This window comes from Nothoprocta perdicaria, unplaced genomic scaffold (assembly GCF_003342845.1).
Source record: "Nothoprocta perdicaria isolate Ctin4 unplaced genomic scaffold, notPer1 scaffold_296, whole genome shotgun sequence".
Classification (NCBI taxonomy): domain Eukaryota; kingdom Metazoa; phylum Chordata; class Aves; order Tinamiformes; family Tinamidae; genus Nothoprocta; species Nothoprocta perdicaria.
In genome coordinates this window covers 320,448-335,370 of record NW_020455528.1, presented here as the reverse complement: position 1 = coordinate 335,370, position 14,923 = coordinate 320,448, and the positions used below count along the sequence as shown (strand labels likewise).

Here is a 14,923-nt window from a genome sequence, read left to right as displayed (position 1 = left end):
TGAAAAATAAGCAGGGGATAGTAGTCAGTGCCTCGGAGTAACCGAGGGAGCCTCTTTGTAACGTCCCTTATTCGAGCCCCTGGTAAGCAGCAGACCTCCCTGGATACGGGAGTCCATTATCTTTAGTTAGTCCATTTAGTTAGGTCCATTATCTTTAGTTAGTAGATTTGCTGGCATGCAGACTCTTCTTTGAAGGGACCATTCGAGCATCTACATCATTTCCAAAGCATTTGGCTGCTTGGGCTCGTGGCCAGTGGGCACAGGGCACTGTTGGCATGATCTAGCCATGAACACCTCCTCCTCCATCACTTGGGAGCTCTTTTAAGGCCAGTCTTCCCAAACTCAACACAGGGCCCAGCGAGGTGAACCAGGCCACACCACAAACAGAAACTAAGAGCCTAGATTGACAGATGAGACTAGTGGTGAGGCCAGTCCAAAGTCCAGTTGGACATCATCAGAGAGGCACAGGGCTGGAAATGCTGCGACATTGCTCAGAGCCCTGACAATCTATATTTAAAAGGAAAAAAATAACACAAATTAAGGAAATATTTCCAATCTGATGTGTGCTATTGTTACTTACATTATTTTTTTCAGGGTTTTTTACCTGACCATATTTTTACCAGTTAAACCGTGTCCACCAACAAATACCCTATGGGAGAGGGAGAAGATGGTGTTGCTATGCAACAGAAGAAATGAACCACTGCATTTTAACATATGAATGCCAGAACAGCGTCTTTGAAATCAAGTGTATGGGGGAGGGATACAGAAAAAATGCCACGTGGCTATTTCACATCACAATTTTTATGCAGCACTTGCCACTGTGTAAGCAAGAGCTGATTAGTAACAATAACGGGCAGTGTTTCATCTGACAGAGCAGAGTGATGATGCAAGCAGGCAGCAGTGAGTGAGGAGTATGACCTTTATCTAACGTGTGAATGACAGAGGCAAAACTTCCTCCAACTTCTTTGTTTTGATTGAATGGGAAAAAGGCTGAGGTCGGATTTTCATTGCTACCGAAGCAAACCAGATTCTTCGTGCTTTGGGTCCTGGCATGAGCAATGGTGATGGGTTGAGACAAACTCTGCAGCTCAAACCTCTTTCATCTCACATAGCTTCTTACATGACTGCCAACGGACAGGAAAGAAGTCAAAAAGAATGCAGAGGAACTAGCTGCAGATTTCATTTTGCATCCCAGCTGAGTTCAGAGTGCACAACAGGGCTTTAAGTCATCACTTAAAACTGTACGCTCACAGTTTGCCTTGGAAATAGGTCAAGTCATAAAAGTGTGAAGATAACGTGATCCTGCTGCTAATGGACAGACTCCCTGCCCAGAAGTTATCGTCCTTGTGGAAGTTGACCAGCACCCCTTGTTATCTTTCTCAGCAGGATAACCAATAAATCTGCTTGGTCTTTCAAACTTCTGCAAATAGAAAGCTGAGAAGACATGCTATGCCATATCTCAGTGGTTTGGGTCACTCCAAACAGGCTCTCTAGATAAAGATTTGGGAGATCTGGCAGGGCCTGTGAAGATTTATATGGAAGGATTTTATCTGTTAGGTCACAATCTAGAAAATCATAGCAGTCCTTCTGGAGTTTATTGCCTTATGGAAGTTCACTGTTGGTGGCAGCTACAATTTCTTTTGATGACAAAGATGTATCATCACTTGTCTACAGCCTAGTTCTGCAGTTGGCCTGAACAGATGTCTAGCTACTCTTGGAAATACTCTGCCCATAGCTCTAATCTGGGAGTAGTAATGAGCTGAAGGTCAAGTCTATTATCGCTCACACCTGAGGGCAGACAGCAGTAAATAAGGCTGAACAAGGCGACTGTTCTTCCGTTAAAAAGCAGGACAGGCTGAATCCCAAAGGGAGCATCCCTTTCTCTCTGTTGAGACAAAACAGAGATCTCTCTCTCTCATGCTTAGACAAAAATAGTCAATAACACTTTGAGTTTGAGTGAGTCATAAGACTCACTCAAGGAATAACAGCTCTTCCAGATCCTCATGGAGCAGAGCTGAGAGAGTTGCCAGAGAGAACTATTAGCTTGGGACTAGGATACTGGCTTCCATTCCTAGTAATAAAGTAATATGTATATAATATTCAACTATGCAGGAGAAAGCACAGTGTAAATTTATGTCTCTCTGAGCACTCACTGTTTCTGATACTGCTGACTAGGAAGTACATGCATCCCACAGAGCAACTTCTGCACTTGGTCATAGTGAACTTCATTTGCTATATTTGAGGTGAAAATAGAAAGCAGTATGAAAAGAAGCTCAGTCGCTTTATCAGTTCATCAGAGCAAGTGGAAATGTCTGTTTGCTATATAAAAGATAATGAGAGAAATTTGTTCTTAGCTCCTTTAGCTCAGTCAGCTCATGTACTCATGTGTGAAATTACCCAAGGGAAAAGACATAAGTCTGTGCCGGAACCCATATTGGCCTTAGATTTGACTGGCAGTGTAGTTTATATTATAAAATGAAATTTTCAGTTTCTTGCCTAGCAAAATTTGTCTCTTCTCAAGATTTAAAAAGGACCGTTAGGTTTCCATAGGCTAGGAGCCTTGCTTCATGTTATCTACCAACAGATTTGGTCTACTGCTTGCTCTTGTGAAATACAATTGGAATTGGAGAGCCACAGCTGAAAAATCTGCACTTTCAGACTATTTCCAGTTCAATGGACTGAGTAAAAGAGAATTTGCATTTTCATAACCATTGTAATAATGTTCGTGCTCATTATCATGATAGCTTAGCAAAAAAACAAAATTAGCAAATCATTGAGTTTCTTTGTCCGTGTGGGATTTTCTGCAGGCTCACATCTGTCTGTTTTGTCACTTTGGATATTGTTTTGCCCTAGTGCCAGTGGTTACATGGATGTGGACATCAGTGACAGTCAGAAATACTTGTCTGCAAATTCCCTATGCAGATATCAATACAGCATTCTTAACCAGGATACAGAGATTCTTTTATGTCATTTCTTCTGTATTTTCTTTATAAATTAATGATCTGTTTACTCAAGAAAGGCTTGCTCTCTCCAGGCCCAGAAAGGAATTTATTGTCTTTCTTTCATTTTCTTCTGCTTTCTTGGCCTTACGATTATTCAAGAATGATGAAATCGTATGCACTGTTTTCTCCTCAGCAAGAACCTCTTTTTACACCTAATTTTTCAGCTGAATTACTTTAATGCTCAGGAATTTCAAGTGGAGATAATAATCACATTTTAGCCATGATGGTTTAAGGATATAAGAAAGACAGGTTTTGCAGGGAGAGATAATAGGTTGTAGGGGATAAAAAATAGTAGGAAGTAAATTTTGAAAGGTTTAATGTTTCATTCTTGATAAAAAAAAAAATCTAAACTTTCAGATGTCTTTTTGGTTTTTAGAAATCTTGTGATGTTTGACTTAACTTCCAATATGTTTAATTTGTAATCATTAGGAAAAAATACTGAATATAACCTTAATTTCAAATAGGTTTTGTGAATTTCATTTGCAATCATATGTAGCACTGTTTAAGGTATTTTACTTAATCATTGCAAATATGTTTGGATTCTGTCCTTCTATAATGTAAATTAATTTATGTATTGGTAGCAGAATATAGGACTGGTTTTAACATGCATTTTCCATAACCAAATAAACCTTAACTACTGCCATGGTTTTCTGGCAGGGCTGTAGAGTGCCACACACCAAAACTAAGAGCTAGATCCCTCCTCCTGCAGTTAAGCTATCAGATGCTGTTAACTTTTCTACTAAGCCTCATCAGATGATTATATTCAGGTACTAGTTCCCTAAGGAATGTCTCTTGCATAAGCACAAGAAACATCCAGTCACCCCGCATCAATGTAGATTTTTATAGACTCATCAAATCATACTATGCATATTTTGTTACCTTTGTCTAGCTTTTGCTTTGCACATTTATCTTCAAATTGGTAGGTGCTGTATTTTTTATTCACTGCAAATTAACAGTGGTTTATTATCAGTTATTTTAAATGCAGCTACTGAAAATGACTGTTTTTGCATCTAAAAAAATGTAGATACAACATCAATACAGGAAACCATAAGTTGCATGGAGTTTGCTGACTGTAGAAAGAATGCAAGGCTCACTTCAATATTTTGCTTGATAAAGTGTCATTCTTAAATACTCCAGCTGTGATCAAAATCAAACTCTTGTAGGTATTGAATAGACACATGATGCTTGTCATGTTGGTGCATACTTTGTAGAATAATCAGACAAAGAAAGAAGTGTTGATGTCTCCATTAAATAAATAGGAAACTGAAGCACAGCTAAAATGAGCTTTGCACCCAGAAGAAATTTATCTAAAGGCAGAAAATCAGTCCTAGGATTTGTGAGTGTTAAACCCTTGATTTAATCATGTCATCTGGTATCTCTGTGAAACTACAGGATGAGCAAGTTTACATATATGTACCTATATATGTAGTTACAAAATCTATAGTTAAATTGTTTGATGATATGTAACAGTAATTGATCGTTGAATTGATTTCCATAAGGCATGACCATTTACTGACACACAATTTTTTATCAAATTCCTGATAAAAAAATCCTGATCATGCTACTTTTTGAACAGCTGTTCACATGGAGGGAAGAAGGACTGGAAAGATCTACAAGTCTGAATTTTTTAATGTTTTTCTTAGAAGAAATATGTTTCTGTAGAAAGTGAAAGATAAGTTTGAAAAATGAAGCTCAATATAATTCTGTAGCAGCATTTTAGCCAAAGATGGGAATTACAGGCTTCCCAAGAGCTTACAGTTTTTTAGTGTCTACAGAGTAGCAACAGAAAATGATCTTCTCGTGCTTCATTTCTTGTGAATGGCTCTTTCTGCTGTTTTTGAAGTTCTTTTGCTGTCTATTATTAGTGACTTCAAAGAAAAAAAGAGGTTTTCAGGTCAAGATATAACAAAAATCCCTTCTTATATATATAGCACTAGAGTATGCCTGGAAATAGTAGATTCAATAAAATACAAAGATTTCATTTAGATAGTCTGAAGATCACACTATAGAGAATAGCAAATTTTGTATTTCATAAGTAAGTCAGCATCTGCCCATCACACTGCTGGACTCACGCTCACTTTAACAGCAGGAAAATTTTCATTGATTTCAGTGAACTTTGTGTCTCTCTGATGAAATATTGAATGAAAAATAAAACAATGGATTCTCATATATCTACAATATTTGTTACTGTATGTACTTGTTTTGTCTCCATTAAGTGAAGTAGGCTGCAACCTTATTAACTGCCATTCTACTTTAGGGCTGCAGTGCAGAGAGCTAATGACTGCATTTCTAAGAAGTGCAGGAAACTTCTCCAACTTGTTCCTCCAGGGAACAATCCAGCTTATGCCTCTAATCAAGAAAGGAGAATGTGAAGAGTGGTATTGTTAAAAGGGTATTGTCAGGGTATTCTTTATAGTGGTTGTGCATAGTTGCTAAAGGCTAGTGATTCATGTACCTTATCTTTAGTTTTCCACCAACTGTCTTCAAATCTTTCTCCCAAGTTGGAGAAATGCCATGGTAAGACAGGGGACGCACTGCCATGGTAAGAGTGTTAGGGGTCGTAAGAGCCCATTGACAGGAATCCCCTAAGAAAAGACTGAGAGATACAGCTAAGCAGAGGGAATATGGAAGAGCTGTAGTCATAGAGTAGAGTGAAAGTGAATGTGTTTTGGCTGGACAGCTCCTAGACAAAGAATAAGGGCATATTTAGCTGCTGGAAGCCCCACAGATTACTCACAGCAGGATGCAAGGCAGTCACAATCTGCCTGGCACTCTGGTTATACAGTCGAGCAAGCCAGCTGGCTGTGCTGGGTGAGAAATTCAGGAATGAAGTGGGAAGGAGGGACAACAGGAAGCTCAGGAAATAGTTCCCAGTTTGGGAAACTAGGTGCATTTGGCACTTGAATTCTGCTTCAGCCTAATTTAAACCCACTGCTGGCAAGCGGTACCCAAGTTCATATGCAAAGAGGATATGGAAGGCAAAAATACCAAGAGCAGAAATAAACTGACAAAAAATAATAATAATAAAAAAACATTGAACAAAGCTTTGAAATGTTTGACTTGGATTTGATTGCCACAGGGGGGAGATCTAAGCCTAAAAGAGTCCTTCCTGACCTGTGACACATGGGAGGAATCCTTCAGCAGACTCCTTGTTGCAGCATTCAGCACTGAGCTTGTGGCTGGTGGGACAGCTGCATGGTTACATCAAATTGTACTGCCAGATGACGCAAGAAGACCTAGTGACATTCTTGGAAAAAAGCAAATAATGCTTGATGAAAAGCTCTTCCAGCTGTGTAATCCTTTTGACACACTAAACTTTCTCCATTATGGTTCTTTTCCTCTAAAACACACACACTAGCTGTGGGAAACAGTAACAAATACAGCTATTTCCTTCACAGTTATGCATGCAAAACTTCCACAGATCCTGTGGAAGAGCTAATTCTGTAAAAAAGGCAAATGCTTCTCTGAGTGGGAAGTTGGACACGGGTTGTGTGGGTCTGTTAGCAGCAATTTAACATCACTACGAAGATAGCTTTAATGAAATTCATCACAAGGATTATTTCTTTAAATACAAAAAGCAGAATTCATAGAAAAGCTTTTGCCAAAATAATATAATCAGGCATATCCATTTTGTTCCATGCTGAAATGATCCAAAGGTAATGAATTTGGCATCCATCAAAGCACCATCATCAATAGAATTTAAAAACATTTTTGTAGACACCTTTATGTAGAATAATAAAGTACGTCATGAGGCAGCCCATAGCAGGTTGCAGCTAATTGTTATTGTTTAAGTACAGATTCCTGACAACCACAGGGCACAGGCACTTTCTAATACTGAAGTGTTCTCACTGAATACTAATCAGTTCTACATGCCCATCACAACAAATTTACTCTACAGTTTGTCCTCCATGGCTTCTCAAGCACAACACACCACAAAAGATAACTTGTAGCCTGGGATTAAGAGACAAGCCATCAAGTTTTAGAGATGTTCTTGTACTCTCCATAGGAGGACCGCATAGCTAATGCTAATATCTAATCTTACTTTTAACTCCTTGGCCTTACCTTTACCTGCAAGGACCAACTTACTGCCCCAGGATTGTGTTTTATTTTTAGTCCAGGATCGCTGAGTCTGGATATATCAGAAAATTCAAGTTGACCTCTGATCTAATGGTGTTATCTCCAAAAATGTACATGTTTGAGCTTTCAGTGAACTACCTGCTGTGTGTGCATTCAAACCTCTTGAGGTCAACCTAGAGCTTGTTTCACTGCTGAAGTTCTTGTTCTGGCCAAGCCCACATTAAACTTTCAAAGAGAGAACCCCATAAAAAATTGACATCCCAGGAGGCTTGTTTTGTGCTGTGTGTGCAAAAATAAGGGCCTGGGCCTACCTCTGTCTGCAGGTCTTCACGAGTTCAGAATAAGCATTGCTGTTTTTAATGACTCTACTCTTATTTCTGTTTAGTTTTCAGGACTTTACTTGTTGTCATTCTTCACTATCCTTGTTGGGCTGGTGCTCTACTCCTCCACATCCACCTACGTAGCCCAGGATCCTCGGGTGTACAAGCAGTTTCGAAATCCTTCAGGACCTGTTGTTGACCTGCCAGCCACGGGCCAGCTGGAGCCTTCAGTGACATACACCAGCCTAGGGCAGGAGACAGAAGAGGAGCCTCACGTTAGAGTTGCTTAAACCCCAGGCTGTTGGTCACCTACTGATGATTCGGTGGAGCTCGTATACCCATTATCTCTGTATTGTACATAGAGAAAGGTATTTACCAGGTGCAGTTACACTGGTGAGCTGCAAGGTAGCAAATAAGGAAAGTTCATAATTGATTGTTCCAGGGTGTTCATCACAAGGAGATGCCAGTCCCTCAATTATGGTATTAGCAGCATGTTTACAGCACAAACTGCTGTACACAAATCACTAAATACCAAACTACCTGCAAAAGATATTCAAAATAAAAGCTGAATTCGCAAGAAAAAAAATAGTCATAAAAGGGTGTTTTTTCACCTACTGAGTGATATTATGCGTAAACCGCACAATTTGTGGAAAAGCAACCTGTTTAGTGTAAATATAATTGTGCAGTCACTGTTGATTTCTCTGTAAGATTTGTTTGGTTTGCACAAAATAGATGGGTTACTCATGGTAAAAACACCCTGACACATTTTTGCTAGCACCTTGAATTTGATGAGGAAAAGATAATTAGTTCATCTGTGCTATCTCGCTAGTTGCCCCTTCTAGGTAATCTGTTCCATGAATCCAGAGGAGGGACAACTTAAAATATCCGTCTCTATTCTAGGAATAGGTATAAGGCGAGCATTTTAGTCTTTCTATATTTGCAGAAGTGAAGTACTCCAGCATTGACCTTTCTATGTTCTATGACAGATTTCCTAGAGGCTGAGGTTCTGCATCAGGTGACAGGGAGCTAATTTCTCTGTAGTCATGACTAATACAGATTTCTTACTTTTAAAATTTTAATCTTTAAAAAGAAAAAATGCATTTTCTAATTTCCTATAAATTGTACCTCTCCTTGTTAAGATGACATAGCATGTGGATCTTGGCACAGATACTCGGTGAACCAAGGGCGCCTTCTGCTGTTCCAGTTTGCTTATTCTCATGTGGTTCAATCCTTTAACAATAGCCATTTAGAAACATGCTTGTTTTTCTCCAAAACCCCAAAACTGTAAAAACCAGGAAGATTATGTGAGTAATTCATGACCGGACCCTCTGCTATTATTGCTGCAGTAGCACGAAGACATTCATGCCAATGGTGTAACCAATTAATTTTCCTTAACTACAAAATTATCAGGGAAATTCAGCAGTTTACTTGTTTTCGTGGGGAAATGTGAAAATAGTAAGGATGTGCTCTACAACTGTACTTCTGCTCCAGGCGCCTTATCAGAAATGGAAGAAATCTTAATAATGACCATGAAAATCCGTACCTGCCCGAATGTTGTGCTTTGGCAAGAGCACTATAAAAGGAAAAGAAATCATTATTTCAACAGCCATCATCTATTTTTGACCTAAAGTTGTGGAAAGAGAGTATGTCTAACAGATAAGACAGGAATTCAGGAGATCTTGTCACATCTCTGTGGGATTTTGGGCACACCTTCTGTGTGGCTTAGTTTCCCAACTTGCATATAAGGGGATAGTGTTATTTTACCTACCTCACAGAGGTGCCAAGGGACCAAGGTCTGTTAGAACACTTCAAGATCTTCAGAGAAAGGGAGTTTAAGTACAAAATAGTGCTATAAAAGTGTATATACATTCATTGTGTTTCAAAATGGAGTTTACAACAAGGCTGATGAATTTTTTGCTTGTGGGCATATGAGATGAATTTGATTTAAAAGACATTCTACAAAAAAGTCTGACTCAAGTGAAAATATAGGGCTTTGTGTTTGAAAAATGCAACTTACCTATTTCTATTTTAAAAAGAAAAAAAATGTATACTCTGGAGATTAGAAAGGCCACACAGTTCAACCAAGCAGGAAGAGTTTCTGCTGAGGTAATACTCATCTTTTACAGTCCTTTCTACGTTATCATGAAAAGGAGAAAAAGCATATTGGAAGATGTTTTTATACCAGTGTAAATGAGGGGGTGAATGCCGTAATTCAATTGAACAGCACTATCTTATTCTTGCTGTGGATGAGAGAAAGAGGCAATTTCTGTCCCATCGTGTCTGCCATGATCCTGCAGCAGCTTAGGGAAAGGTCTGCAGTGTTGTCAAACCATGCTCAAAACTTCTGCAGAATCTTTAGTTAAAACTGTGTGCTTTGAAAAATAACAATTTTAGGGTTTTTTTTTCTGCCTTCTGATTTTTTAATGTTATTTAGTATTCATGTTTACAAGCTTTTTCACTACACCCATTGAGGGTTAAAAAATGATTCCCAGCAGAGAATCAGATTCCATATTCTCCAAAATATGGACCTTCCAAGATCTAAGCATGAAGGGAGTCACAGTTAAAAAAAAAAAAAAAGAAAAGAAAAGACAACAAAGAGAACACAAAAAAGAGCCACCCTGGGATTACTGAGTCTCCCAATCTGAATGGAGAATTGCTTGACTCCCATCTGACACATCAGGGTAAGGCTTGAGGAGTGGGAGTCCAGATGGGAGGTGTGTGGTTGGCTGAAGCCCTCATGCATTAAGGGCCAGCAAGCAAACATCCTCAGGTCAAGCCCTGTGATGACTTCAAGTTGAAACTGGTTTTGGTCTTGGTGCCCAAGAGGCACAGGCTTTGACCATACATATCCTGGTCTCTCCAGGATATCCAGAAACCTGGTCTCTCAGGTTTCTGGAGGCACCATGGGCACCTGTCATCACTGTCTCTTTGCTACCTTTTATACCAATTAAATACCTTTCTCTGAACATTAGTCCCCATGTTGGTCTTGAGAGCTTTGAGGACTGCATGTGTGTTTATTTCATGTTTACAATTCCTTCATTTTGCATAATCGTTTTGGTTTACTTCTTTATTAGTATTTATTTTTAAGCCAAATGTTTGTAGTCCTTTCCCCTCCTCCTCTTCATTTTTCTGACACTAATTTGTAGATGTTTGTTAGAGTCTTATGAGAAACAACTAGAAGAAAATATGCCCAGTTCAGTTCCCTGACCTGGGAGTTTTTGCATGCAAGGGTTTGCAACTACAGATGCCCGAGAGGCACCATCTAGAGCAAAATTTATAGGTTATTTTAAAAGGCTCTATTGTATGGAAATCAATCATGAGTGATCCAGTTTGTACTCTACACCCAGCAACTAGCCAATACATTCTTACAATGAAGACTTTCATGTCACTTGGAGATCTTTCTGTGGGGTTGCTTTACTTGTTATGTCTCTAATAAAAAAAAATAAGAAAAAAGAAAAAGAAAAGTTGATACTTCAGTTAGCCCCAGTGTGCTAGTACTGGATGGACCTCAAAGGAAAATAGTAGTATAGCTTTACAAGTAACTGTTGATTGAAAAAGTGAGGTCTACCTGTTGGGGTTTTTCTTCTGCAATTTGAGACCTCAGTACACACCAGCTATCTAACTGGCAGCTACTCGTTGTGATAGGACGTCACTAGTTCCACCTAGATCTTTGACTGAACAAACTGAAACTCTGCTATATTGCTGGCACTGAGCGGCGTTTAGCAAGACTGATGTAACTTTCTGCAACGAAATGAAAACCTTCACTGGGAGACAGACTTTGTCTTTGTTCCAACTACAAACGTTCAAAACACACAACAACAGACCAAGCAATTGAAAATTTTGCACCACTGTGTCATATAAAATTGTTTCAATGTATAGTTTAGAGATTGCTAACTTGTGCTATTAACATTTTGACAAGCGTGTAGTATTGTTTTCTTTCCTTTTTTAAAACCATTTAGTATTCCTGAGCTAGCTACAAATATGAATTTTACCCCATGGGTAGGATTTTATTGTTAAATGCCATAATAAAGCACACTAATCTTGACACTGCAAAAGGGAAATATGAACCAAAACCAAAACCAACCAAACAGAAATCCCAACCCTAAATCCCTAATCCCGCATCAAAAAGCTGAACAAACCTTTCTCCATTTTGATATTTGCATGCTCCTATATGGACTGGCTGTGGCAATGTAATGCCTGTATAATGTTTTCAAATAAAAAGAAATAAATGCTTTATGAAAGCAGGAATGTTGGACTCCTTGTCTGTTTCTGTACTGCTATATTAGTCTAAAGTGATCTTTTCTGAAGTGTATATCTTGAAGAATCATAGAGCATGGTTCTTCATCATGCTGAGGATTTCTTTCCTTCACTAGGTTGCTTAACCACGATTAGGTCTAAGGGTGCAATTCAGCTGTCTAAACAAAGGTGCCAGGACACCCCTCAGGTACACCTGACAGCCTGCTGCTACTCCAGCAGCATGGGCTGTCCTGTGCATCCTCATACCTTATCTGCCATTCCCAGGTGATCATCTTTGGATATCCTGCAGTAGCTAAAATGGTATTTTCTGCCCTCATTTAGATGCAACAAGCACTCCTTCGTCTCCTTGAAGTGGTTATTTAATACAGAATTAAGCCAGGAAATGTGCGTGTACATATATGTTTATTGAAGGCCTTACGTGGCAGTAATTGTTCCATATGATTGTTGTGGTTATCATGCCAACCTGCCTTTCCCAGCTACGGGGTCTTGTACAACCAGTCATTGTGGCCCCCACTGCTGCATGACTCCCAGAAGAGTTCCAGAACAGGAAAAAAAAAAAAAAAAAAATGGAGGGAAAAGGTGCAGCAGGAGAAGCAGAGCTGGGCAAAGAAAGAGAGACATGAATTATGCAAAGTCTACATAGAGGAAAGGAAAGGAAAATCCTGAGTGCACGAGAGCAAAGAGTTTTGTGAACGCGTGATGACCTCCAAGCATATTTTTCAACATATGCATCTGCCTGTCTCTGTTTGGCTGATGTCTCTGGCGGAAAATTCACATCAGTATCTCTCACACACTTCAGTGATGGGAGTTAAGAAAGAATGGAGCTTGGTGAGCTCATTTCCAACCTCCCACTGCACCAAGATAGTTATAACTGCATAGGCTGCCATATGTTATAAAGCCAGCACCAATGTCTGATTTTTCCAGGGTGACTATTTCCTATATTATCAAGGCTTCAAGCAACTCTGTTACTGTGTGTGGCTTTATCATGTTAGCAGTTGGTTTGCATTTTCCTCAGCACTAGAAAAATCTCCTTTTACTGCCCATCTAAAACCCAGCCTGGATGCTGGAGTCATATAAATAGTGACTGCTTGGAATTGCTCTAAAAATGGATTATAGATAGGTAAAAATGGTTTTTCCTTTCTGTAAAATCACACATGCTTCAGGATTCTCAATCAGCTTAAACCTACCATTCCCCTTTGTTTTTATCTATTTAGAAGATTTAGAAGATTTTTTTATTTTATTTAGAATATCAGAAATCCAGAGCTGAATACTCAACAGCAGTAAGCTATTGCATATGATTTATGAAGTAGATAAAATAACGAAATTTTATTGTTGTCTGCTGCATGATTTAGGAGAAAAGACATGCAAAAGCAAAAAGAAGGGGACCACTTGTGCCTGTGCAGTTGCATACAGCTGTCCCCATAGTGAATGAAAGGGCACAGTAAGTGCTAATGGTACAGTAGTCATGGTGACATTGGAGTAGCAGCATTAGATAGGTCTACTTGAAGGTCATGCACTGAGGTGATAAACAATTCTGTTGTAAGCGGGAAGCTCATTCAAATAAGGAGGAAGACCTTGAGAGTCATAGACGGGTTGTGAGCCGTCAACGTGAGACAGCCATGAAATGGCAGGTGCAACTCTTAGATACATCTTCTTTTTTTTTTTTTTTTTTTTTTTTTCCTTGCCCTTAAAGTTCAATCTTTAATTGAAAACAATGTACTGAGTTTCTCTAGTCTTCATAGGATCAGAATTGACTCTTCTATGGATAGCCTAACATTGAAAAATCTCTTTAACAAATATAGGGTTACTATTTTCAATCTTACTGTTATCTTGAGACTAGGCAAAACTGGGTTTTTGGACTTAAAAATTTTATTCTACTTTAGATTGCGGTTTATAACCTTCAGCTACAGCTGACTTTTCTGTGACTCCTGATTATGTGCAATGCCCCCAGGCAGCTGTCGAGTGCTACCCTGATCTTAATAATGCATCATTAATTCTTTACTGTCAAATACATTATTTATACTAAATACTTATTTATACTCTTGATAAGAGTAGGCTCCTCCAGTTTTAATATAACTGCAAAGTTGCTGTCAATACAGGGTCTTTTCACCCCTTTCACATGAGATACCTACATATCGGTGAGGAATAAAGCATTGCATTTAATATGGATAACACGCCGACCTTTTTCTTCAAGACCTTACCAGAGCAGCAAGAGCTAACAAACATGTGCAGAGGTTACACGATCACTGAGCATCTGAGTATTATGCTGGAATCACTTTTCATATAGAAGAGTTTGGGAGTGGGTTGGGTTTTCACAGGTGCACAGTGCCTGGAGGTCCATGAAGCAGAATTATGCAAGGTTATGCATATTTAGCTTAGCTTCTCCTACACTAGCCAGCTTCACAGAAACCTGGCTTTTTGCCAAGATTCACAGCAAAGTAGCTGTCAATATTTGCATATTCTTAAAATGATGGCTTGCTGAAATGAAATTCCTAAGTGAGAAGGGGAAGAGGACTGGACTAATCACAACAATAATCTGAATGGTCTCATTATGCAGCTCCCCGTGAGCTTTTGCTTGAATTATCTAATGAAGTTCTGGGCATTAAACAGATTTGCAGATGCTAAATAGGTCACATAGGTATGTAACCATTGCAGTGGGTTTCACAAGTTTTTATGCCCCCAATCTACTTCTGTGACCCTACATTTTAATTAAAAGGAGGGTACCCACAAACAGGACAAGTTCATTTAAAACTGGTACAGTTCAGCTTTGCCGCACACAAATCTGGATTCAAACAAAAAGCAAAATTGGTACTTGCAGTGCAGCTTGATGAGGTACTGAGCAATGAAACCCTGCTCTTAGTGAACTTGCTAATGGCTTCAAGACCCTTAACTATCCTGACAGTGTCTCTGTCCACTTTCAACCTTCTGCCTGCTTGCGAATTTCTCACCTAAAAATCTTACTTTATAAAGTCCAGCAAAATGAGCTGCAAGCTACAACCAGGGGCAACGAGTCCTAGCATATTTAAACAGGAGCTTCTCTGAGTATCTGTATGAACATCAGACTCCAGCCCTGCTCCATTGCAATAGGAGACATTAAAAAATATATATATTTTTTTATTTTATTTTATTTTATTTTATTTTATTTTATTTTATTTTATTTTATTTTATTTTATTTTATTTTATTTTATTTTATTTTATTTTATTTTATTATTACTTTTATTAATTTTATTATTAATAAAATAAAATAGCCTTACATCATAATTCTAC

At 38.7% G+C, this 14,923-nt stretch overlaps 1 protein-coding gene across 1 annotated transcript in view; it reads left to right on the top strand.

Annotated features, from left to right (window-relative positions):
* SLC35F1 (solute carrier family 35 member F1) overlaps positions 1-11,284 on the top strand; it is a 227,099-nt gene extending 215,815 nt beyond the window's left edge. The window contains exon 8 of the mRNA XM_026041850.1: positions 7,465-11,284. Coding sequence (XP_025897635.1) covers positions 7,465-7,689 — 225 coding nt within the window. The 3' untranslated portion in view covers positions 7,690-11,284. The remainder of the gene's footprint in view (positions 1-7,464) is intronic.
* Positions 11,285-14,923: the final 3,639 nt, after the last annotated feature.